Source organism: Passer montanus, unplaced genomic scaffold (assembly GCF_014805655.1).
Source record: "Passer montanus isolate IOZ18808 unplaced genomic scaffold, ASM1480565v1 scaffold6, whole genome shotgun sequence".
Classification (NCBI taxonomy): Eukaryota; Metazoa; Chordata; class Aves; order Passeriformes; family Passeridae; genus Passer; species Passer montanus.
In genome coordinates this window covers 10,981,381-11,004,827 of record NW_024371037.1, presented here as the reverse complement: position 1 = coordinate 11,004,827, position 23,447 = coordinate 10,981,381, and the positions used below count along the sequence as shown (strand labels likewise).

The 23,447-nt window shown below is 36.9% G+C and overlaps 1 protein-coding gene across 3 annotated transcripts in view; it reads right to left on the bottom strand.

Annotated features, from left to right (window-relative positions):
- BMT2 (base methyltransferase of 25S rRNA 2 homolog) overlaps nucleotides 1–23,447 on the bottom strand; it is a 30,710-nt gene that overhangs the window by 5,259 nt on the left and 2,004 nt on the right. Inside the window, exons 1-3 of one of the 3 annotated variants that reach the window (XM_039726828.1) lie at nucleotides 23,122–23,174; nucleotides 11,402–11,543; nucleotides 3,132–3,305 (exon numbers count right to left, since the gene is read on the bottom strand). In XM_039726828.1, coding sequence (XP_039582762.1) covers nucleotides 3,132–3,305; nucleotides 11,402–11,543; nucleotides 23,122–23,143 — 338 coding nt within the window. In that variant the 5' untranslated portion in view covers nucleotides 23,144–23,174. Of the gene's footprint in view, nucleotides 1–3,131; nucleotides 3,306–11,401; nucleotides 11,544–11,657; nucleotides 11,857–23,121; nucleotides 23,175–23,447 lie in introns of those variants that run through there. The other 2 variants (XM_039726826.1, XM_039726827.1) reach the window with 2 other exon arrangements.

The window sequence follows — 23,447 nt, the reverse complement described above, 5'->3', positions numbered from 1 at the left end:
GTTTGTCTACTAGACAGGCTTTCTCATATTGTTTTGAGTTTCTCACTTAATTTTCTGAAGTACTTACTGGCTCTGAAGTCACACTAGATGCCAGTTAAAATTCATGAGATGAAATGGGAAACAGAGAACAACTACATAAATTGCATCATTTACAGGGCTGTAATCTAGAAAAATTCTATGATGATGTGTAACGTCTTAGAATATCCAAAACCCAATAACAGAGGCAAACAAAGTCACAGCTGTCACAGGGACTTCACAGAGATGAGAATGCCAATAACCTTCCAGAAAGAAAATGTTTTTTGCTTCATGTTTCTGTAGCCAAAACCAATTGGCATCTCCAAATACAACTTGTCATTTTTCTGGGAAAGGCTCGGCACTGAAGAAACAGATAATTGCAAAAAACTTTCAGAAACAGAGGTGCAGGGCCAATGGAGTAAAACCAAGCCATGGCTGTACTCATAGCAACAACAAAGCAGAAAGGAAAGAAAAGCCTCTAAGCAGCAGTAAGAGATCCAGGCTCTCTGGGCTCCTTCTAGACTCCCAGTAACCTACCAGAGAGGATGCTGGAAAAAGCAAGAGAAAATGTCTTGCTGCATTCAGCAAAATAATGGCAAGTTTAAACATTTTGTTTCTACATGGAACAAAAGACATCCAGGGCACACTTCTCTCAAAATACCACCATGACCAAGGCAAACAGTGCAACAATTACCTTTAAGTTAAAGCTATAAACATTACCAAGCTGCCCTGTAAGTCAATCAGTACTGAGTGAGTTTTCAGAATGAAGATGAAAGTAACAATTCTTCCAGACTTGGAACAGGAATTTGGATATTATGTAGGCAGATCCTAGTAGCCATAAATCACAAACATGGACTGAAGTAATATCAGAGATCTTTTCCCACATAAGGGTAATGGGAGGTTTCTCAGACTTGTATATCTCCTTGTCTAGCAAATGGAGACACTAATGGAAGATCCTTCCTCACCCAAAGACAAAAATGTGCCTGTACGAATGTTTACATTCTATATGAGAGTCTAATATGGTAATAACAAATCAATGGACACATGGGACCACAGGAAGCATAACAAGGGGAAACAGGATGCTACAGTTCAGAGAATATTTCCCATAAAAAAGTGAGCACCTCTAGAGATCTAAACACGTTCCTTTTAAGATGTTCAGTGAAATACTTATTAAAATTAAGCAGCAAATCCCAGAAGCCTCTAATTTCCAGGACAGCCACTTCACCTATGGTACTGTGAAAAAAAAATCACTGTGATGTATTCTGTCTTCCTATTTACAAAACCTACATTATTTATATATATTTATACATTACTTGAGAGAGGATTATATGTGGGATGAACAGAATTATTGTCTTTACACCTACCAGAGTAAAACAAAGAGTCACTGGCTTAGTCATACCGATAGACAAACCCACACTCCTGTAGTGTTACATGACCAGAATGAAGTGACAGTCTTTAAACACTGTGCGTAGGTTCCCTCATATCCACTGTCCCAACTTTGAGACTTCACTGCTAGATCAGTGTAGACATGATAAAGCATTTCAGGAGAGATCTCTGCTTTTTGTAACACACAATCCATTTTCTTTCTGATAAACTCTGTAATTTCTTCTGTAAGGCATCAAGGAAAAAAAAAACCAAAGTAATTTCAATTTCTCTGGGCAGTAACTTAGACCAGTTATGCCTTGTTGTTCAGGGTCTATATGGCTACTAAGAACTTACAGTCATTGGTAGCTTACTCAGGTAAATATTATAAAACTTGCCTTTGCCAGGTATGTCTTTTGAGGTAAGTATATTTTTAAACTTCTGAGAATTAAAATAAAAATCATCAGCACTCACTATACTAATAAATACTCTATAAATAATTTATAAAACTTTGCTATTAACTCCTTTCTGTACACATTAGAACTAAAGGGAGGGCTACAAACAATTGGTAGCAAGAAGGCAGGTGAAGTTAGCTCTGCAACAGCCACTGTCAGCTGCAGAAAGTATGAAGACAGAGATCGAAGAGAGACCAAAGAGGTGCAAAGAGAGAACCAATGCTTTATCCTGACAATGCCTCCCACTGGCAGACAGCTTTAAAGTCAATATGATCATCAAACCTATTGATTTAAACAAACATGAGAGACACAAAAGACACCAGCTCCTAAGGACAGACACACCTACTAATAACATTAGTAACACATCATTCTTTCCCTAATTTATACTACACCTAGCTTCAAATAAGTGCTGATCACAGCAGACATGCTACAATAAAGGAAAAAAAAACTTCTTTACACAATAGAAAAAACACTGTTGCAGGAAGTTCAAAGAACTAATCTATAAAGAATATGAAACAAGTCATAAGTGTAACTTATATAGATTCTACGCTTATGCACTAATTATTTCACTGTACATGCAAAGTATGATTTTTTTTTTCCATCGTACATGGAATAGTCACAATCATGACATGTTATTTAGGAAAAAAAATGGAGGGTGGGACTTAAGAAATAATAAAGTTAGTCTTGGATGCCAAAAATAAAATTCTTGCTTGAGTGAAGGTCACAAACAAAATTAAAACTGTTGTTTGGAAAATACTTCAAGGATACGACAAGTTCTGCAGAGCCAGTCATCAGAAAGCTAGCACATTAAAAGTTAAGGGTTGTAATTCCAAATTGCTTTTGAAGTGTGTAATTGGAATCAAGAGTTTCTCTGCAATTATTTATGAAGAGAAAGTTTTAAGTACTCTGATATTTACATTTGGCACTTAGTACTTACATAAGCAATTGACTTTTCAACAGTGCTGAACAGCCATTAGATTCTAACTTAATTAACATCTCCCTTATTTCACCTCAAGGTTTAATATAAATTGCATTGCACACCAATGACATACTAAAGTGAAATTGCTTTAGCACTAAAATGAAGATGACTAAGTTGTCATTCTCAAGCATTTTTTTATGGCATTCACCAAAATATACTACAACATAAACAGCTCTTGAAATGTATATATTCACATGTAAATTGCCTTTCTTAACTATTAAAAATACATCAGACTGATCTAACATGTTCTGGGGAAAAAAAACCATCAGAGTAAATTTTAACACTTAAAGGGGAAAAAAGTCAAAACAAGTAAAACTTACTCTTCTGTCACAGCTTCGTGATTTGTCAAGCCAAAGTTTGGCAAAGGATCTTCAATCTTGGGAGTCTGAGGAATATTTAAAGCTGGAGTGGTTTTAGAAGCAAGAAGTGCTCTTTTTTCATCTTTCTCGAGTGCTTTTCTTTTTCCACCATTCTGAAAATATTCTCGGCATACACTGAAAAGACAAAAAGAAAAATTCCCCAGGAAAACTGAATGCTCTTGTTAGTCACTACTGCAGCTAAGATACATACCAGAGGGTTAAGTGATACAAGTGCTGTCAACTTTTAAACAAATATCGGTTTTATTTCAACTTTGGTAAATCAGCTTTAAAAAAGATGTGATACATCCAATAGTATGAGTGGTGGGTTGGTGGGGGTTTTTTTCCCCCCAAATTATGCCATAAGTCACAGCTGAGTCAATACATTTAAATTTTTTTTATCTGGATAGACTTTTAGAGTAAGACAGCAGAAGTCTTGTCAGAACATCACCAGAACGTAAACTTCAGCTCAGTTCTCCACTATAATGGAAAGATTTATCAACTATCTCCCTGTCAACACAAGGTTTTTAAATGTGTGTCTTGCTGGCACATAAACTAGGGGAAAAGAAACCTAATTTAGATTTATGCACAAACTTACATTTTAATTGAGTTTGACTGGGCATTGTTTTAAGTAACAGACAGTAGCTGTATTATTGTCAAAGACTTATTTTAGCTTTCAGTTTTTCCCCATATTTACTTTTCTTCTGGGAACTAGAACAAAATCAGACAGTAGCTGTATTATTGTCAAAGACTTATTTTAGCTTTCAGTTTTTCCCCATATTTACTTATTTTTCTTCTGGGAACTAGAACAAAAGAATCATACTTGAACAGAAATATTAGCCAGTTCAAAGAAATTAATGTTACAAAAGAAGTTAAATAGCACTTGTGTTCTTCAATCAGCAGTCAGCATTAGTGTATGAGAAGCAAGCACTGTGTTTGAGAATAACTGAATTTCATCCACAAAATATAACTAGGACTGGAAAAAAATTGTTGCTGTGAAATTAAAAACCTGGATTCACCCGGCACAATTCAGTTTAATTAAATTTGCCATCCAAGTATTTGCACGGAAATTTCAACGGACATAACACTTGTTTGAATAATGTTTTCTGAACAACTCATTTTTAAGATGCTTTCTTGAAAGTCACTCCATTTTCCTCTAACAAAACTGCAGAGGTTTGAAGGAACATTCCACAAAAAATAAATTCAAGTGTAGTTTAATAGTATATTATACAAAGCATGAACAAGATAATGACACTTCACATCACAGATTTAAGGATGGACATGCTGTATAATGGTGCATGTAAATCACAAATAGTGACAAAGACTTGGAATAGACAGGGCTTGTCTAAGGTTTGGTGATATTTTAGGCATCAAATATACCCAGCCTCTTCATCACACAAGACATGAAGGACAACAAAAAAATGTCATTGGAGTGGCACTTGAGTTTCTTAGATGGAAACATACACAAACAGGTACAGATAGAAATAACTTTACCCCAAGATAGGCAGGAAAGAAGCGCCTTGAGTCAGAAATTCTGTGTAATCACAGAATAGGTCAGGTTAGAAGGGACCTCAGAGGGTCATCTGATCCAAGCTACCTGCTCAAGTAGTGTCAGCCCAGAGCACATGGCACAGGATTGTGTCACGAGGATTCTGGAATATTTTTAGTGAGGAAGACTCCACCTCTCTGTGCAGTCTGTTTCAGTGCTCAGTCAGCTGCACAGTAGCAGAGTAGAGAACTTCTTCCTCTGTTTTAGGGGGAACTTCCTGTGTATCAGTTCCTCCCTGCTGCCTTTTGTCCCACTGGCTGCCATGACCAAGCAGAGCCTGGATCCATCCTCCTGACACCCTCTCCTCAGATACTGATAGACATTGATGAGGTCCCCTCTCAGTTGTCTCTTCTTGAGATTGAACTGGCCCAAATCCCTCAGCCTTTTCTCATAAGACAGATGCTCCAGTCTAGGCTGCAATACTATCAGACATACAGACTGCAAAATTATAGCAGTGCCACCCATTACAGACTGCATGTATGGAAAGACAACAATTCTAAAACTAACTAAGTGTAACTAGCCAGTCAACACAGCATGAAAAAGATTTTAGAAAGATCAATAAACAAATGAGAACTCCAGAAAAAACCACTAGCATTGCTGCTGGCATACTCATTTAAGTGTATTTTACACATTGTATTATTTATTTATAAGCATATGATCAATTTAAAACTATTTAGTTCTGTGTATCAATTAGTCAAAGAAATGAAACTTGGAAAGAAAAATCTTTTTTGTCCATTTATCAGCTACTGCACCACTTTGTTAGCACCCTGAAGTCTCTATTTTTATTCTAAGTCTTTTTTTCTTGTTATGTATCTTAAAACACCCAGAATCAATAGCAGTTTGAGTAGTGTTGCACTGCCATGTGAGACATGAGAGAATTCTCAGCCTTGGAAGAATGTTTTCTTTTTCTTCTCAACTATTCATGTTATCAACCTTTTAACTCCCTAGAAGCTGTTATGTTACCCAGTCCAACACTTAATGAGCACGGGAAAACCACCTACTTGTAAAGCGTGAATTCCTCTTGCCACAGCCATTTCTTCCTCATTCTTGGTACTGATGCAAATAAGTGTTTCTTCCATCTTTCTACCCCCACCCATTTCAACTGAGCTCTCGTAATTCTATATTCTTCACAACAGACCTTCTTCATTTGCATATAATACAGTACCAAGTCAACCACAAAGAGAAGCAACTCCTACTTCTCCATTCTCCCTGGTGGAAAACTGGCCAATGCCACAGGAAGGCCCAATAATGGATACAATTCTTCACATTCAGATCCCAGGCTCTGCATACTGGTGCAGTACCACAGGTTACCAAAAAACCCTAGCCAAATCCACCCAATCCAAACAAAAAAACCCCTCATATCACACTGCACTTCATAGCCACTGAGGGTTATTTATCTTCCCTTTATGCTTTTCTGATGTTACAGTCATCCTGGCATGATTACTACATGTTGCCCTTTTGGCTCCCGAGCTCTCAGAGGAGTTGCCTATATACTCCCTCTGTAGAAGTGCCCTTCACAATTCCTGTGGGGTAACAGCAAGCACATGGGCACTCACTACACTGGTAGTTAGCAGAAATAATGCACTCTGGAGTTTACCCCAAGGTAACGTGTTGATGTAGCCAGATGTTTAACTTCAGAGCCATTAAAGCCATAATTCATCACCCCGGTTTTGAGTCTGCAGTTATATAAGACTCTACATTTAACAACTGTCTCAAGTAAGAAACAGAGCATCTCAATTATCTACAAAGAGAAAATTAAGGAATCTATTTTATAATTCTAAAAACTGACTTGGCTCCATTTTTAACTGACAAACATTCACTCTGATGACACAATATTAGCTCTGAATAACTGTGCAATGTAAATGCTATCTGAGCTGACACTTGCTACTGCTCACACAAACTGCAAAATAAATATTTCAGGTCTAAACCGTTTCAGTTTCCTAGATGAGAGACAGGTTAGGTTTCTGGGTGAAATGTGAAGTTAATGTCTTCGCTTTAAAAAAGAAATCAAAAAATCAAATCTTTGTATTTCCTCAGTGAAACTTATTTTCCATATTTCAACTCTCAAACAATAAATAACCTGTTCCAATTGACCCCCCTGCTCTGTCTGCCATTTGGGTTGGACACATAAAGGAAGTCTCAGAAAAAGCCCATATGAATACATATGATTTTGTTAATCAAACATTCAACCGGCCATTGACCAGGAGCCCCAGGCTGCTTTCCAGTATTTCATTCCCCAGTCCATCCTTACATCCAGGGTTGCCCCATCCCAGGTGCAGAATTTGGCACTTTGTTAAAATTCATTCAGTTGGTGATTCCCCAGCCCTCTAATGTATTGAGGTTTTCCTGGAGAGCCTGTCTGCCTTCAAGGGAGCTAACAGCTCCTCACAATTTAGTATCATCAGCAAACAATGTGTTAAGCAGCAAAAAGTTAAGACTGTCATATAAATGTGAATATTGGACATTGTCCTTTCCCATTTTAAACGGTTCTCCTCCTGCTGTTTCTGCCACTTTCCTCAGTTCCATTCTCCTTGCAGTGAATTGCTCGACTAATTGCAATCATCAAAAAAACCTGCAAAACAGTGTGGAACGGACCTGCAAACACTCGTGCATTTAATCTTCCAATTAAACAGGATCAGCTTTCCAGTTCTAGCAGAGATCTGTTATTCTCAAAGATCCTCCAACAGATTACTTAGCCTTCTCTTCTTTTGACTAGACAGCTCCAGTTTCTAGAAAAGAACACCAAGGCTTTTGTGGAAAAAATAGAAGGTTTTTGATAATTCCTTTATCTTGGAGTTGAGCTGCTGTTTGTTATTTTTTAAATGCAGTGGCCAAGGTGATATTTTGGCTAAGAGCAATGCTAAATTAAGTCAGAGTAGTACTTTACGTATCTTGTGGACAATCTCATTAACACACTTAAGTATGATATTTGCCTCTATTGCAAAAGCATCCCATGACTACTTCATATTCAGTTTATGGCCTGCTTCAGAATCCAAATAGTCCTTCGAAAGACTGACACAATGAATTATTCCCTGGCCTTTATTTGTAGAGCTGATATTTAATATAGTAGATAATGTCTAGTAGAGTTTATAACTGCAGTAATTTTAATTCTGCTCTCAGAGTGACAGTTCCTCTCTCGTTGGTCTCATTTCCAAATTTAATAAATACACTTCACTCTAGCAGACTGCTAATAAAAGTATTAATTAGTTATGGATACAGAGATGAACTCTGACAGAATCCTTCTCAGTAAATCACATTTTTAAGATAAGCTTCTCACATCTATTCTCTGCAAATGCTTCCAAACAGTTCTGTATTCACCTGTCATTAATTTTATCAGAACTGTATTTCTTTACTCATTAAACAGTCAAAAGACTTTTTTAAAAAAATGCAGGTTTAGATAGTGTTTTGTCATGATAATTAGAAGAGAAGATTTTATTTTTTGCTCTTTAAAAAAACAGTCAAGTCAACACAAGTCTTAACACTGAGGCAAAAGCAACAGAAAGAAGCAAACCTGCTGGTCTGGCTTATTCTGTTCTAACTAGAACCAGAAAGACTGGCATTCACTGTGTGTACAAAGGCTCACCAGCCTATCTATGCCAGCAAAAAACAAAGAGTTACAACAATTATTCAGGGTAAACACTATCTTAAACTGTTTTTTTAAAGTTTTGTCTTGTAGTATAAATGAAAGAGAAACAAAAGTGTTAATTGGCAAATACCACTTGCTACACGCTTTCAGTTTTCTAAGTGTAGACAAAGGAAGGGAGGAACAGTTGAGTGTTGCCCCAGCTTTTTACACCACCACAGAGGGGATCATAAACCTGGACCTGAACGCAGATAAAGTTTTAATCCTTCTTCTCCCATCCCTCTCCCCACTTAACAGTTCTGCAATGTGTTCCTGAAACAATAAACAAAATTGCCTCTATACAACTCAGCACATGGCCACCAGCACAGTCCATCAGGTAGTGCTTTCCATTTTTTACAGTTTCTGGAGTCTGGATATATGTTCTTTAAATCAACACTAATGAAGTAAAATAGTAAGTTTTGTCATCTCATTTAAGAGTTAATATCAGATTTTTTCCAGTGTCTTCAATAAAAAGGCTTTTGAAAGAAAAACAAAATTGTTATTCTTGATCCTGAGAAGTATGCATAGCTTCTCTAGTGGTTATTCTACACTATCTGATTTATTTTATCAGTTCCTAGGAGAATACAAGGAAAATGAAGGAAAGAACAAAACCCACAAAGTCTTTTGTACTTTTTTTTTTCCTTTTAACTGATGGAAAAAACACTTCTCAGTTTCAGATCACTGAAAAGATTGTCCTTCAAATTAAAACAAAACTCAGTCTCTTCTTTCTTCAGGAGGAATACACTGGTGGTTCCAATCTATTTTCAGCACTCCACTCACAAATTAAAATTCATCTAATATGAAACAGCTACCTTCCTGCTGTCATGGTAACACAGTAGTAAGCATTGAGCAAAAGCTTTCACGTATAGTCTCATGCCAAGTTCTCTTGCATGCAATTCTGCACCCAGGCACCAGGAGGAGTAACAACAATGGGAGCAGCCACCTGTCTGGCACACCTCTTGGCCCCGTGAGAAGGAACAAAAAATTGCAGAACACAGTCAATCTGATACGTTCTGGTATTTAGCAATCCAGGCCTCGGTATAATCCGAGAAGTTAAAAGTACTCTCTCTTTTTCTACTAATGTAACAACTCCCAATCCCTTGACTTTGACAAAGCATTTTAGCGTCTCTTAGTGGATGGATTCTTTTCCTAGTATGAGCTCAGGCTGCAAAGCCCAAACTGGACATTTATTCAATGTTTACTTTGTAAATCATCTATAACAGTAGATGAGCAGGAGCCCCAAAACCTCCTATATACAAGTCATTACTGTACACAAGAAGCATTATCCTGTCCTACAGGATAACAGACAAATTTGCCACAAGCTACAGGATTTTGCTTAGCTGAAATAAAAGTAAGAACACACAGCTCTATTTAAAATGTTTCACATACTAGTCAACAATCAAATTCTAAGAAAATACCAAGCAATGTTCCATGGAATCTGCCCTGGGTCCAGTACAACTATTTTTTTCACAGATAACCTGAACTGTGGAACAGTCAGTTTCAGTTGCTCACAACTGATCTGAGAGTGATGCCAAATCAGGGCAGGGTGGGAGGAAGATGCTGCAAGAAATTGCAGTATTAGAATTCAATATGATTCAAGGGAGTGTATGGTAGTAAAGAGAAATATAAGCATCAGCATTTCCACAGAGGTAACAAACAGCACAAATACAAGTAAACAACTAGTAACTCCAGGAAGCCTGTAACACAGAATAGGCAGCAGGGGATCACAAAGGAGCGAAAGTCAATGTTGTGCCAATTACAAAAAAACAGTACAAGCACACAAACAAAAGAACAAAACCAACAAAAAAAAGCCAAGCAAGACCCAAAACCAACAAAATATCAAACCCCCACCAAAAAAAGTCAATAGCCTAAACAAGAGTTTACTACAACCTCAATAAAATCTACTTGATTTATCCCTGACAAAGCCATTGAACCGCTCAGTCTATTTTGGGCTTAGTTCTTTATAACTGAGACACCTCTCATGTAATTGGGATATAGATATACAAAGCATGTCCAGAAAGACATCTATAAAGAAAGTTAACTATGACTTTTTTTTTTCTAAGCTAAAGAATAAAACATTGGTAAGTAAAAGAATGATTTTCAAATATTTAATAGTTTATGTCAGGGAAAAAACCTCAGCTTATTATTACTTGCTCCACTTCCAGAAGCCACAGAAGAGCTCAAGCTGCCACCAAGATCAACTGTTTCACAGTCAATTCCCTCTTCTCTTTTTTGTTTTATGGGCTCAAGAGAATTTAAATTTAGCAATACCACATCTACTGCTCTTCGCTCAGCACTTTGCAACACTCACCTGCAGGACCTAAAGATTGCAGGACCTACTTGGCACACAAGATTACTTTCTGGTTTTCTGAAGTCATTCCATTCCCAATGGCAAGGCCACTCTCTTCCTATTTAAATCTCAACAGCATTTTGCTTTATTCTGCTGTACAGACTCCGTGGTATGTCTTGGATGCCAACTGCATGCAGGAATTCTGAATGACCAACATCTCTCCTCTTTTTACTATTTATTTTCCTCAGGGACTGAAATAGTTTAGCACCTCATTTCATGACTTTACAGTTCAGATAGCCCACCAAAAACTAGATGTTTATGACTAATAGGAATTTTAGAGTTTCAAACACGTTTAAAACAAGTTTCACAGGTGTAAATCTGTCACAGGAGATTAAGAACTGAAAATTAAACACCAGAGATCTGCATGTAGAGATCAAACACTACAGTATGTACAAATCAACCCAAAGCCCTGAAAATTAAACTTCATTTACACTCACTGCATTTATTCAGCTTAGGTTCAGAAGCATGGAAAATGACTTCATAGGTTGTTTGTTGAAAATCAAAAAGGATCACCTAATAACAAAACACTTCATAAGCTATTTCCTTAGTAAGCTGGAATGCTAAGAAGATATTTCTTTAAGAAAGCAATAAATTATTAATATGCTATAAGACAAATGTTAAATATTGGCAAAAAGTAAAAAACAATTAAGCTTTGTATTATAAATAACTGTAAGTAAAAGCGTGCAATTGCATGTTTCAAATACATTATTTACCTGCAACACCATTCAATTCGGCCTTCCCCTTCACAAGTTTTTGCCCAGTGATTATCTGCAAGGTTTTTCATTGCCACAGCATATTCACACAGAGTTTCCTCATCCTCACAGTGCTCACGCCAGATCTTATCAAAGTCTCCCACTAAACAAAACAAAACAAAAAAATTGCACATCAGATACAAAGTCTCTCATTATCTCCATAGCAAAATCCCCGTCCAGTTTAAAAGCTACATAAGGCACCAAGAGCTTATTTTACCTGCACATAACAAAAACAAGTTCTTCTTTCTGTAGTCATAAACACAAAATTCCAAGTTTTGGGGCAGGAAGGGGCTGTTGGGTACTTGAGAAACTAGAAATATCAGTACATGGATTTTGTTCCATTTATTCTGTGAAATTAAAGTCCCTGGGAAGTTTTGCTTTCCGGTCTCTGTGATGAGCATTTAACACAACGTTTAAGAAATGAAAGATTTAAAGGTTTCTTGCTAGCATTCATATCCATGGCAAGTACTGTAGATGACATTACATGAAAAAGCCATGAAAGTTAAACCCACAGTATAGATTTCTTTGGGTATACTGAAGAAGAAATTCAATCTCTCATTGATTGCTGTCTAATCTAGCCAGGTCCAGTAAATTAGCTTCTAGGGATAGTACTGAAGAATCAAACCAACCATGATCAGGAAATCTCAGACAAACTCCTCTGCTGGTCTCTAGGGACAGACTTATTTCCATGCTCCTCACCTTGCTGAAAAGAAGTCTTGCAGGTTAAGTTCTGGCTCTTCAAAGTAATTAAACATGATGATTTTCCTCCTTTGCTGTTAAGTATCTACTTCTCCTAGCTTGCTTTACAAAATGTACTGCTAAACAAAACCAAGATAAATGCTAGTCATGGCTAGCCCCATTCCCTATACAGCATGCAAACCCTTGGTGTACCTTACTGAAAGGATATTTCTGCCCTAAGAAAGATGCTTTCCTGGTATGACGTTCACTGATTACTTTTGTGTTTCTTTACCACAAATGTGTGCACATATCTAGAATATATGCCAATCTGCAGAATAAAAAATATTACTGATTTTGAACTTACAAGCTAATACAGCTTAAAGTAACTTTTCAAGAACACAGCTATATTTTAAGCTTGAACTTGGACAAACAACACACTTTTCACAATATGGTTCCATCTTGTACCATCTTTGTATGAGAAGGAAATATTTTGAAAATATATCAGCCATAAGCTAATAATAAATGTCTGTTAAAGCCTGACAGTAGCTTACAGTATGACCTGTCCTCAAGCCAGTAAGAGATTGCTGTTTCTAACACGCTTATAGCAATTTCTTTGATGTACTTTGTTTCAATTAGCAATAAATCAAGGACTTTTTCCAGCGACAACCTTTTTATTTTTTCCCTCCTATGCAAAGCAACAACAGTCCTCACCTCATTTGTCCTCCGCTTACAGAAAGACTGGCTCTGATGGACAAGTATAGATGTATACTTAAAAGATTTAAATCAACCATCCAGGTTACTCCCTACTTAGGTTTGGTTTAGGGATGTCATAGCAATTTTCAGAAATAAGCATCTAGTACACTAGTACAATCATCAAAGTGAGTCATGTTTAAAATTAGGTGTTTATACTCCCTAGTCTGAGATGGCATTTGAGATGGAAGGGAGTGGCTGCAATTTAATGTTATCAAAATGGGGAAGCTGTGCAAGAAATTTTGTATTCTACTTGCTATTCAACAAGCATATATGAAAAAGTTGTTACACTGTACAGAAAATAAAAGGTATAATACTGAATGACATCCCTCATTATTTTCCAAATGATCCGAGTTCAGAGAGGTGTGCTTTATAAGAAATGGTACTAGTAAGGTCACCAGCCGACCACCAGAGCAAACACCCAAGTTGCACCCAACCCACAGGGGGTTCTGCTAAAACCTGTGGGGCACTTTTCCAGATCTTTCAGGAGAGCCTTGTGTAGAAACAAACATGCAGAACAGGACATACCCTACTGACAAAAGAGAGCAGAAAATGGCCACAACGGTGACCTACCAGCACAGGGGACAAAACAAACACAACTCCTAGCAATCGAAGCACTAGCAAAAATTTGAAGTGATTCTCAATAGCAAATGAATTCTGGTGCAGCTTAGACAAAGCGTTGAAGTTTCTCCAACAAAATACTCTGAGTCCTACTGCATGCTCCAGACAGCTGTGAAATGCTTCAATGACTCACAGTTGCTAAAGATTTGTTTGAATACGTGGCCGACTGGAAAGGTAAAAAGTAAATGAATGAACACTTACTGAAGAAAAATATCACAAATGAAAAATCAGAAGTTTATTACTGTTCTTTTATTTCAATACTTCACCTGGTCTATCCTGAAGCAATTATTCTATTTTCAAATACCCCTTTTCCTTAAAGCTTAAGAAAGAAGAGAGATGGGAAAGAAGAAATATGCAAAGACCAGATGCTCTTAACTAGCCACCCTTAGTAACAGCAAAGTAGTGATGCCTTCTAAGAGCGAATCCTGCACTCACAGCAGCTGCTCTGATTTCCTTCCAAACAAATCACAGATTTGCACGAGTCCCTGGAAGTCAGATGAGGGTTAAAAGCTTCAGCCTTCAACTGAGACATACAGCAACAGACCAGAGCTGACTACCAGCACACTGGGATGTGAACTTTGGGTTACAACAGAGCTGCCTATAAGAGTAACAGCTTCTTGGCTCTAAGCTGACAAGAAAATTGAATTATACAGACCACGAGGAGAGAGATGCAGAACAAAAGCGAAAAATTCATCACAAAGTAATTCTGTCATACATCCTATATTAAGTCAATTCTGTGAGCACTTCTGGTTTATTTTCATTTTCCAATACCGAGATACAGAAATTGTCTACACGGGACAGATGCAGCCCTGCTTTTGTATGAGGAGCACTGAAATAGAAGAAGACAGATGAAACAAGGAGAGGATAAACTTACACAAGATCACAACTGACAGAGGGAAGGTAAATATGGAACAACTTGTGGCTGTTCCAAGAATATGAGACAGACCTGCTTAAAAGAAAAAAAAAAATTTCCTTATAAAATGTATAACTAAGCTTAAAGTTCATGATGGGCAAACTACAGGAAGAAAATCCATGACAAACTCCATATTCAAAGATGAGATTTCTAACTCAGGAGTTCCTAGACCACAAAATCACTAAAATACAGAATGGTAAGCAAGCACAGTGATACTCCAGCAGCATTTTTCACTTATTCTTGTCTAAGCATCTGCTGTTGACCCACTGTCAATACTGATTTTGATACGATGTCCATTTCTCTGCTTTTTATGGATATAAGCTCCAAACAACTGCAGATAATGGGTCATCTTAAGGCACTGGTACCATTGTGCAGGGCCTTTCAAAGGGTCCGGTATCTAACTGCTTGCTGAGCAAGCAGCATGGCAGTGTATTGTTTTGCTATGGTTTTTCCTCCCCCATACTTAAAATAGTGAGCTTTGAGAAGACACAAACAGGCACACCAGATATAGGAACTTGAAATCCAGAATCATGCTCCAATACAGAGATGAAAATACAAACAGTCCTTCCTATATGTTGAGATTTTGAGATAGTGATTACAACAAGTCTTGAAGCATGCAATTTCAATCTGATATCCAGAACACAGAAAAGTTACGCATCAATTTTTTCAATCAGTATATGATTGAAATCCACTGTGCACTAATTTTTCAAGAAATACATTATAATCCAGGTGCAATTAATTCTATACTCTAGAGTTAAACATTTATTTATGAATCAATAAATGTTTTGCTTATGTAACCAAACAGGCAGTAAAATATGCAGGAACATTTCATGACAAAACTAGTAGTTACTAGAGAAATAAGATACATAAAGTCTTCTATTAAGCAAGCAGTTTGTGGTATGTAAATCTAATAGAATAAAAAGAAGAGTCTTGGATCTTTGACCACATCCTAAAATTAATATTTGATTTTGTGTATTAAAACTTTTTATACTCATGACCATACGATAACATAAAGTTGAAGGCATTAAACACTTCTACTCTACACTTACTGGTTACCTTTTATGCAATTTAAAACTTCTTCTGAGTGCTGAACCTTCAGAGATCTTCACAGGCCTAAGATCTCCATCAAGGAGCCAGATATGCCACTGTCCAGCTGAAAAGTGTCATTGGCAAAACTAGCTCAAAATTGCAGTTTCACACCCCTCTCAAAGCACTATACCCACATTATTTCAAAATTAATGCTTGCTCTATTTCATTCAGAATTAGCTAGAAAATAAATAACCCACTCTTCACCTTGAAGGTTAACTATTCCCTTAAAAACAAAAAAGGTCAAAGCCCACTGCTTCCTAGAATTCTGTCACTGAACAAATGACTGATCGACTTGTTCTTCGTAACACAGACTTTACAGTAACAACAATCCAATACTACTTACCTAGAACACATGAATCCTTCTAAGTAATTTCCACCCACATTAATATTGCCCACAGAACAGCCATGTCATAACCCTGAACTCAACCACGGACGTATCAGCAGTTGCTGAATACTGTCACACAGAGAACAGGTCAGGCATGTAGAAGTTATTTTTAAATGATACTAATTACAAGATAATTTTAATTGTGGGTAACAGCAATAGAGCAAATGTTAGCTGTAGATTTTAACAACCAAAAATATTTTTAAAAGACAAGAATCATTCAAAATTAGTAAGAACTCCCCTAGCTCTGCATTTATTTACAAGTCCTTATCAGAGATTCTCAGAACACCATGAGAAAAGATCAGGTTTGCCATTCTTGGTGAGACAAACCTACACCATAATTCTTATCTCCAAGTAGTCTGTTATTAAGAAAAAAAAAATGCAGCTTTCTTCCATCCCATTAAAAAATTACTTTACTTTAAAAAGTAATTTATTTATACAGTGTTAAATTGAACTGTCATTTAAGATATGCTTATAAAATAAACAAAAAAAAATTAGGCAGTCTTTCTTCAACTTCTGACAGAACAAATCATGTCAACTGGTATTTTAAGAAAACACAACTTTTTGCAAAAAGAAAAAATTATAAAAGAGATAGAGCTCAGTTCTGCTAAAGGCAGTATTTTTCATTTTGTAATGGGATGAAACCAAAAACAACTATTTGAATAACTCTGTTTTATCAAGCTACACAATAGTTATCACATAGAGTTACAAAAGTACTATCTGCACCTACAAGAAGAGATTTGTAATTATTATTTTCCATAAGTCTACTGGTGCTCTTTGGAAAAACAGCACAGCCATCTGTGACGATCTCAAAACTAACTACAGATTATTTCATCCATCACCAAACAAGATCTTGCATATCAAAAGTTAACTGGCGCTGATACTGTCCATTTAAGTCTTAGGTACGAGTAATGCAGGTCTAGATCTTAAGCAACAACTTCTTCCAAAAAAAGAAATTAAAAAATAGTATTAATAATCTAAAAAACCCCTAAAAATCCCAGAAACAAATAAACAAAAAACCCCACCCATCAAAACAAACCCAAAAAAACATTTGAGAAAAAGGGTAATTATTTCCTTCTGGGGAAGTAAAATTTTCTCAATTTAAGGCAGCTTTAAATGGAAAAACCACAACAAAACCAAAACCAACCAAACAAAAATGACAACAAAAAACAACCCTACAAAAACCCCCAAAAATGCCCCAACCCACCCCAAGTGTTTAAGGGTTTGAGTCCTCTACATACTGGTACATAACTTAGTAGTGTAGAAAACCAGACTCAATCCTCTCCTTTTTCAATACCTTCATTTAACAATGACTTCCTATTTTCTTCTCTACCAGAACTTTGGCTCTGGTAGAAGAGAAAATAACTTCAATATACATAACAATAACAAAAGGTAAAACCAAACCAGACATGTCAATATTTGCACATTATTAACACTACCTTAATAAAAATTACTAAATTTTGTTCATGGTAAAAAGGAAACATATTGCCACAATTAACAAGTGTCCATGACAATGCTGGATAACTTCAGATGACCAGCTGCTAGCCATAGCAATCCCTAACAATATTTTTGAGGGTTTTTTTTTGTTTGTTGATGGCACTGCACTGCAGAATGAAAAGAACTGATCTCATTCTCAGTCTCTTAAGATCACCTCTCACTTGCTGGAAACAGTAAACTAGCTTCTATAACACACTAAACAGTAAATGAGGAAAGCAGTCCTACATTGTTCACTAGGCTAAAACTGAAATAAGATCCCTAGTAATATCTGACAAAATTTCCTCATTAAGATTGTCAATTGAGATTTACCTGTACTACTAATGTATGGATGCTGTAGCAATGATAAGAAAAATTAATTACATTACAAATATCAGCAAATATTATGACACTAATAATTTTAATTGTATTAATGATAAACTTACTGAACATCTTTCTTACTAAAAGCATATTAGGCATTCCTTGCAAATGACATTAGGTATATTTGGCTTCTCTGTTTTCCAATTTTACATGTCTATATACAGAACATGAACTTCAACTTGGACAAAGTCCAAGCAGTTAGAGTTAATATTTTCCTTCTCATGTCGGACCAGTATTTGCTTCACATTTCTTAGGAGTCACCTCCTAAGAGGTAATTTCAGAATAAAATATTTTTTAAAAAACCAAATGCAAGAATCTAACTTTCTCTATCCCAGTATCTTCCAACTTACATGGCAAGGATTCATTTGACCAAATGTGGATTTCTACATCTGGTCTCTCAGGTAAACTTCCTATCCGTTTACACAAAATGGACTCTGAGGGCCCAACTGACTGACATTTCAGCATCTACTGGGGGTCAGCTTACATCACTCTGAAGAATAATTTGTGTCTCTGATCTGCTATAAATCTGATGGCCAACACAGAAACAGCATGTATGTGATAGTTTAAGTAATTACTGCCCCCAGGTGTTGGATACTCTTTTGGAAACTTCATTCCTCTCCTCTTTCCCAAACCTGACTTTCTGGGATAGACTATGTGCTGTACCTTAACACAACCAACACAGACATGAACATGTCAACAGAAACCACTGATTTTGATAATTTTTGCAAATGCAGGAGCTAAACTTATGCTGATGCATAGGTACAGATTTTGTTACGCTGACCCTGCAAAAGGAACACCATCTTCCCTGCCAGGGCAGCAAAGGAGCAGGGAAGGTGTTTGTTCAGTGTACAAGCCCATGCTGTAGCCAGTACATTTTCAAATTTACAGGCTCACGAAATGATAGCAATAATTAAATCCCCCAAAATGTAAATCTTATGTGATTTCTAATGAAAGCCTTGTTGCAAAACTGTGGTGCACAAACTGTAAGGGCAATCATACCTTAACACTCATGTCATAAACCAGAATCAGTTTTCTTTTTAATTAAATAAAATTTAGTTTCTATTGATGGAAAATTCAAGAGTTAGTATTACAAAATGTCTTCCTGTTCCAAGAAATTATTGCAAGTAAAACACAAATTAATATCTTGAAAACTTTGGTTTATTTCTACTGTAAATCAGTCATATTTTAAAAAAAGGAGTAACAACCTTAATTTATCATGTAGAGTTCAATGACAAAGTTTTTCCTGTCCTGTGAAAAATGACACCATTTCAAAATGTTTCCTGTTTCACATTAGGAAGAACTTAAGCTCTCTCACGGTTTTTCACAAAAAACCTGAGACAGAGAGACCATGAAACAACTGAGTTCAGAACAACCCTTCTGTCTAAATGTCTAAACCACTTACCTACTTGAGTTACTTATTATCGTCAGGCGGGGTAAATTTTCCCTGATTTTCTGAAAAAATCTTTAAAATAGTTCCTTTTCTTTGATGTTTCAACAAATATTTATTTTAAAGAATTAAACTGCCACCTAGAAATGTTTTTGTCAGCTGCTGTGATGTGGTAACTAGTAACAGGACAAACGACATTTCTGCGTGATTCTCTAAGCCTCAGTAGCCTTAGCAGGCATATGTTAGGAGAAATGCACTATTTTAGTGAACACACAGGAAAACATGTCATAAAATACCTCTACAGATACCTCAGCAATTTTTTCCACTTGTACTTATTACAGAATTTTAAGGGAAAAGTAGTTTTGTAATTCACTTTTCAGACTATAGATAAAACCATCTGTAACTGAGAGTCGTGCTACAGAGAAAATGTTTACTTGATAAATACAATTCTGCATGACTACAAAAGTAATAAACAAGTGAGAGAAAAACAGGATGCCTCTGTGTCAGGGGAAGGGATTTTTATCCCTTTAGTAAAAAATTAGTTACTACAAGCAATTGGAAGCAAACAAACATACATCACATAGCAGATGTTCAGGAGATCTTGCATAGTTCCTTAGGACCCCTAAATCAGCTTTTACAGGTCTGTCTGTCAGGTTCGACACACATCAGCCTACCTACATGCAGCATATGAAACATTCATGCATCTATGCAACCCATACAACATGCTCCAGCCCATGGCTGCAGGTGCCCAAAAGATGCAGAGAGGAAAGCTCTGTAAAACTTGGGGTCACCTGTGGTAACAAGCAACAGAACCAACAGGAAGCGACTCAATTAAACACTGTTTTTGCCCCATCTCCACGTAGTAACAGAAATACACACATTATGGAAAATTCTAATTTCTGTACTTTCTAAATGCTTGTGTCAAGCATCCAGAACCACTGTGAAATTTCTGGTAAGTGAATAACTCACTACTTGAGAGCAGTTTCAGCTTTTGGATTTTACTGTGGTGTGTAAAATAATTAAGATTAAATTACTCTGTTTGAACAGGAAGCAGGAATAAAATTAAAAAATCCCACGAGCTTTATACCAATGAGAGACTCCTAAGTGAACATGTCACATCTCAGAGCTATTCTCACTTAACATTTTCTTTATTATGAGAAAGTTTATAGGCTAACCTCAGGAATGATGTTTATTTTTAGGAACTACTATATTAGTACTCTATCACTACCTAAAAGTAGCCTGAAACAACTTCTTAATGGTTAGCTGATTTAGTTAACACATTCACTCAGTGTGGACAAGAACCAATCACTTTAATTTAAAACCTACACTCATTTGCTAAACTTCATTAAGTAATTTCAAAGTATCACATAGAATACTACTGCAGGACCCACAGTAGGAAAAAAAAAGCAGCCTACAATTTCAAAATACCAAGTCTGCCATGGCATTTATGATGACATGCTTCTCTTTATTTTCTTATTAACAACAGAGAGAGGAAGAGAAGGGAATGGGAAGAAAAGGCAATAAAGAAAAATAAAAAGGAGAAAAAAATTGCAATATTCCCACTATAAGTCATACTGGTAATATTCAAACAATAGAAAAGATAAGTACTAGTCACACAGCAAAAAAACTAGAATTGTTGAAGAAAACAAAAAAATGCACTTCAGTGCAAACTTAAGTGTTTCAGCTGCATCATTTAAAAGGTGGTAAATGCTTTTCATGAATGGCATGGGGCTATGATATGACATGAGGCGCAGTACAGAACTACATATAAAATCCATGCACCATACTCACAAGTATAAGTGATCCAGTAAGTGCAGAAATTAAAAAAATTGCCAAGGTTCAGCTTTGCTTAATCTCCAGTTTTTCACCAGGAAAAAAAAAAACCCAAAATCGAACCCTTTACATGCCATGATGACTAAACTTTATTCTAGTAATTCCCTAGTAACTGCAAAAAATTTTCTGCAACGCTTCCCTAGTTAAGAAATATTGCTCTTGCACTTCTGACAAGTATGCAACTTCTTCAAAAACATGCTGGGTTGCAATTTTGAAGCATATTGTCACTTACTGGCTCATCTTCAAAAATGAAGGGAACCACTGCAGAAAATGAAATTTTAACAATGGTGCAGTTATAAGCAACTCAATACTGGCTTGCCTGTTACAACTGCCCATTAAAACACAAATCTTGATAGCGTCAGCAAGTCAAATGAATTAGCAAAGAAATCAGCTTATTAAAATCAAGTCCAAATAAAATCTATCAACTAGTATATCAAGGATACATCTATTTCCTTTCAACACTTCTAACAGAAGACAGTAACTTAGAATCATATTACAATACAAAGGGCTTTCTTAGACTTATGTACCCTGTACAAAATAATTATATAGCTTTCAGGATAATGAACATGATTTTCATCTACCAACAAAATTAACAGGGGATTCTACTTTGGCTTCTACAGACAAAGCACTGAAGTCCATGCAACAGCAATTTAGTACTGTTTGCTCATTTAGACAAAATGGAAACTAGTTTCATAAAACTCTCATAAAACATGAGAGGAGACAAAGTAGAAGAAGAAAAGAGAAAAAAGACAATAAAAGATTGCAGAATAATGTTGTGTTTCATATGGAGGTGAGAATACTGAATTGTGGAGTCAAGAGGCTTTCCCTGTGTAAAAAGCTGTAAACATATAAGCAAGGATGAAGAGATTTTGCTCTTTAACAAATTGTCTACTTTAATTTTGTGAGGATAACATACTTGCCAGTCAGCATCACCAAGTAGAAAAAACAAGAATTCCAAGAAAAGATCTTTCAGAGATCAAGCATGTCCTGGTATTACAATTTCAGAATGACATTGAAGACATTTAAGAAGGAGATTCTCAAATCTGCCTCTAGAAGCAAAGGCAGATGTAGGTAGAAAAGACTGCAAAACTAAAATTCTTAAGCTGAAAGAACCTAACATAGCTGAAGTACTACTGGCTACTAAGTGTAGTAACTTGTAAAGACCACCTAATATTGGATGAGTAGGTAATGGGTACAGCATTTCTTGTGGAATAGATGTGATGAATTGTTTGGTTTTAACTCAATGAAATGGTTTTAACCCTCAATGAAACGACATATGTTGCTACTTTGGAGTGACTAGAAAAATCATTGTAAAGTTTTCACTAACACATGATTTACAAGCCATAGGAAGTAAATGAAAATGCTGTTGGCTCTTTCACTTAACCAGCTACACACAACTTACCCTTGAGCACACATTTGCTTTTTGCTAAGAAATAGGCTTACAAAAACTTCCTCCTTATTTAGGCTCTCATCTAAAAAAAAATAAAAAATCAGTTGCTACAGAGATTGCTCACTTAAAAAAAAAAAAAACGTTAACAAAGCCAGTCCTTGTCTGTCTTAATCTACAGGCACTCTGAAATAACACAGAAACATGTACTGCTGAAAGCTCAACTCCTGTGCCAGGACTGGAATGTTTAAATATACTATGTTCATTCTCCCAACATTTGAGTGAAGGGAGATCCTCCCTTAAGTTTTGCCTCATCAAGGCCAAAATAAACAGCGACTTTTGATCAGTATCTAGATAGGTCGGTATTTGTGCCCAAATCCCATGAACTGGCTCCAGGGGAGATTTTGGGAGTCCACAAGGCAGTATGACCTTGTTTCTTGAACAGAAGTGTCATATGCAAACACAGAGGAGAGGCAAGAACTTGTGCCTACAAGACGAAGAGCTCCCATTTCATGTGTGTGTTCCTTTGGAGGTGAGCTGCAGGCACACTAAAAGAATGGATGGATGAATTTTCTGTGACCTGTGCTAGCATTTCAGGAAGGTTTTAAAATATTCCAATACCACCCACAAAAACCTTGCATAAGGGCATTAATACTGACGACAAAGTAGATTTTTCAAAGACTACGAGTAATAACAAGAGCTTTACCCCAGCCCCTTCAGTGAGCGCTCCTGCCTGAACTAGTGCGCTACGACTGAAAGATAGGAGGCACAAATAATTCACAAAGACCTGTGCCTTTCCAGATCACCATTCAATCTCTTTTGGCATTCATCATTCTCAAGCTCGCAGATCCTCAGTTTGGAAAACACTGCCGCACGGCCGGGAAGCTCCCTCCTCGGCCAGGAAGGGGGCTCCGCTGCCCGCAGCTCCAGGCAGGCGGCACAGCCCCGCAGACCCCCGGGCTGCCCTCGGCGGGGCTGCGGGCAGCGGCGACCCCGCTCTCCCGGGGAGGAGCAGGAAGCGAGCGCGGAGCTGCTCCCGGCCGCCCTCCCCCGGCACCGGGCCGGCCCGCCGCCCCCCGCCCGCGGGGGCACCCCGATCCCGGCCGGCCAGGG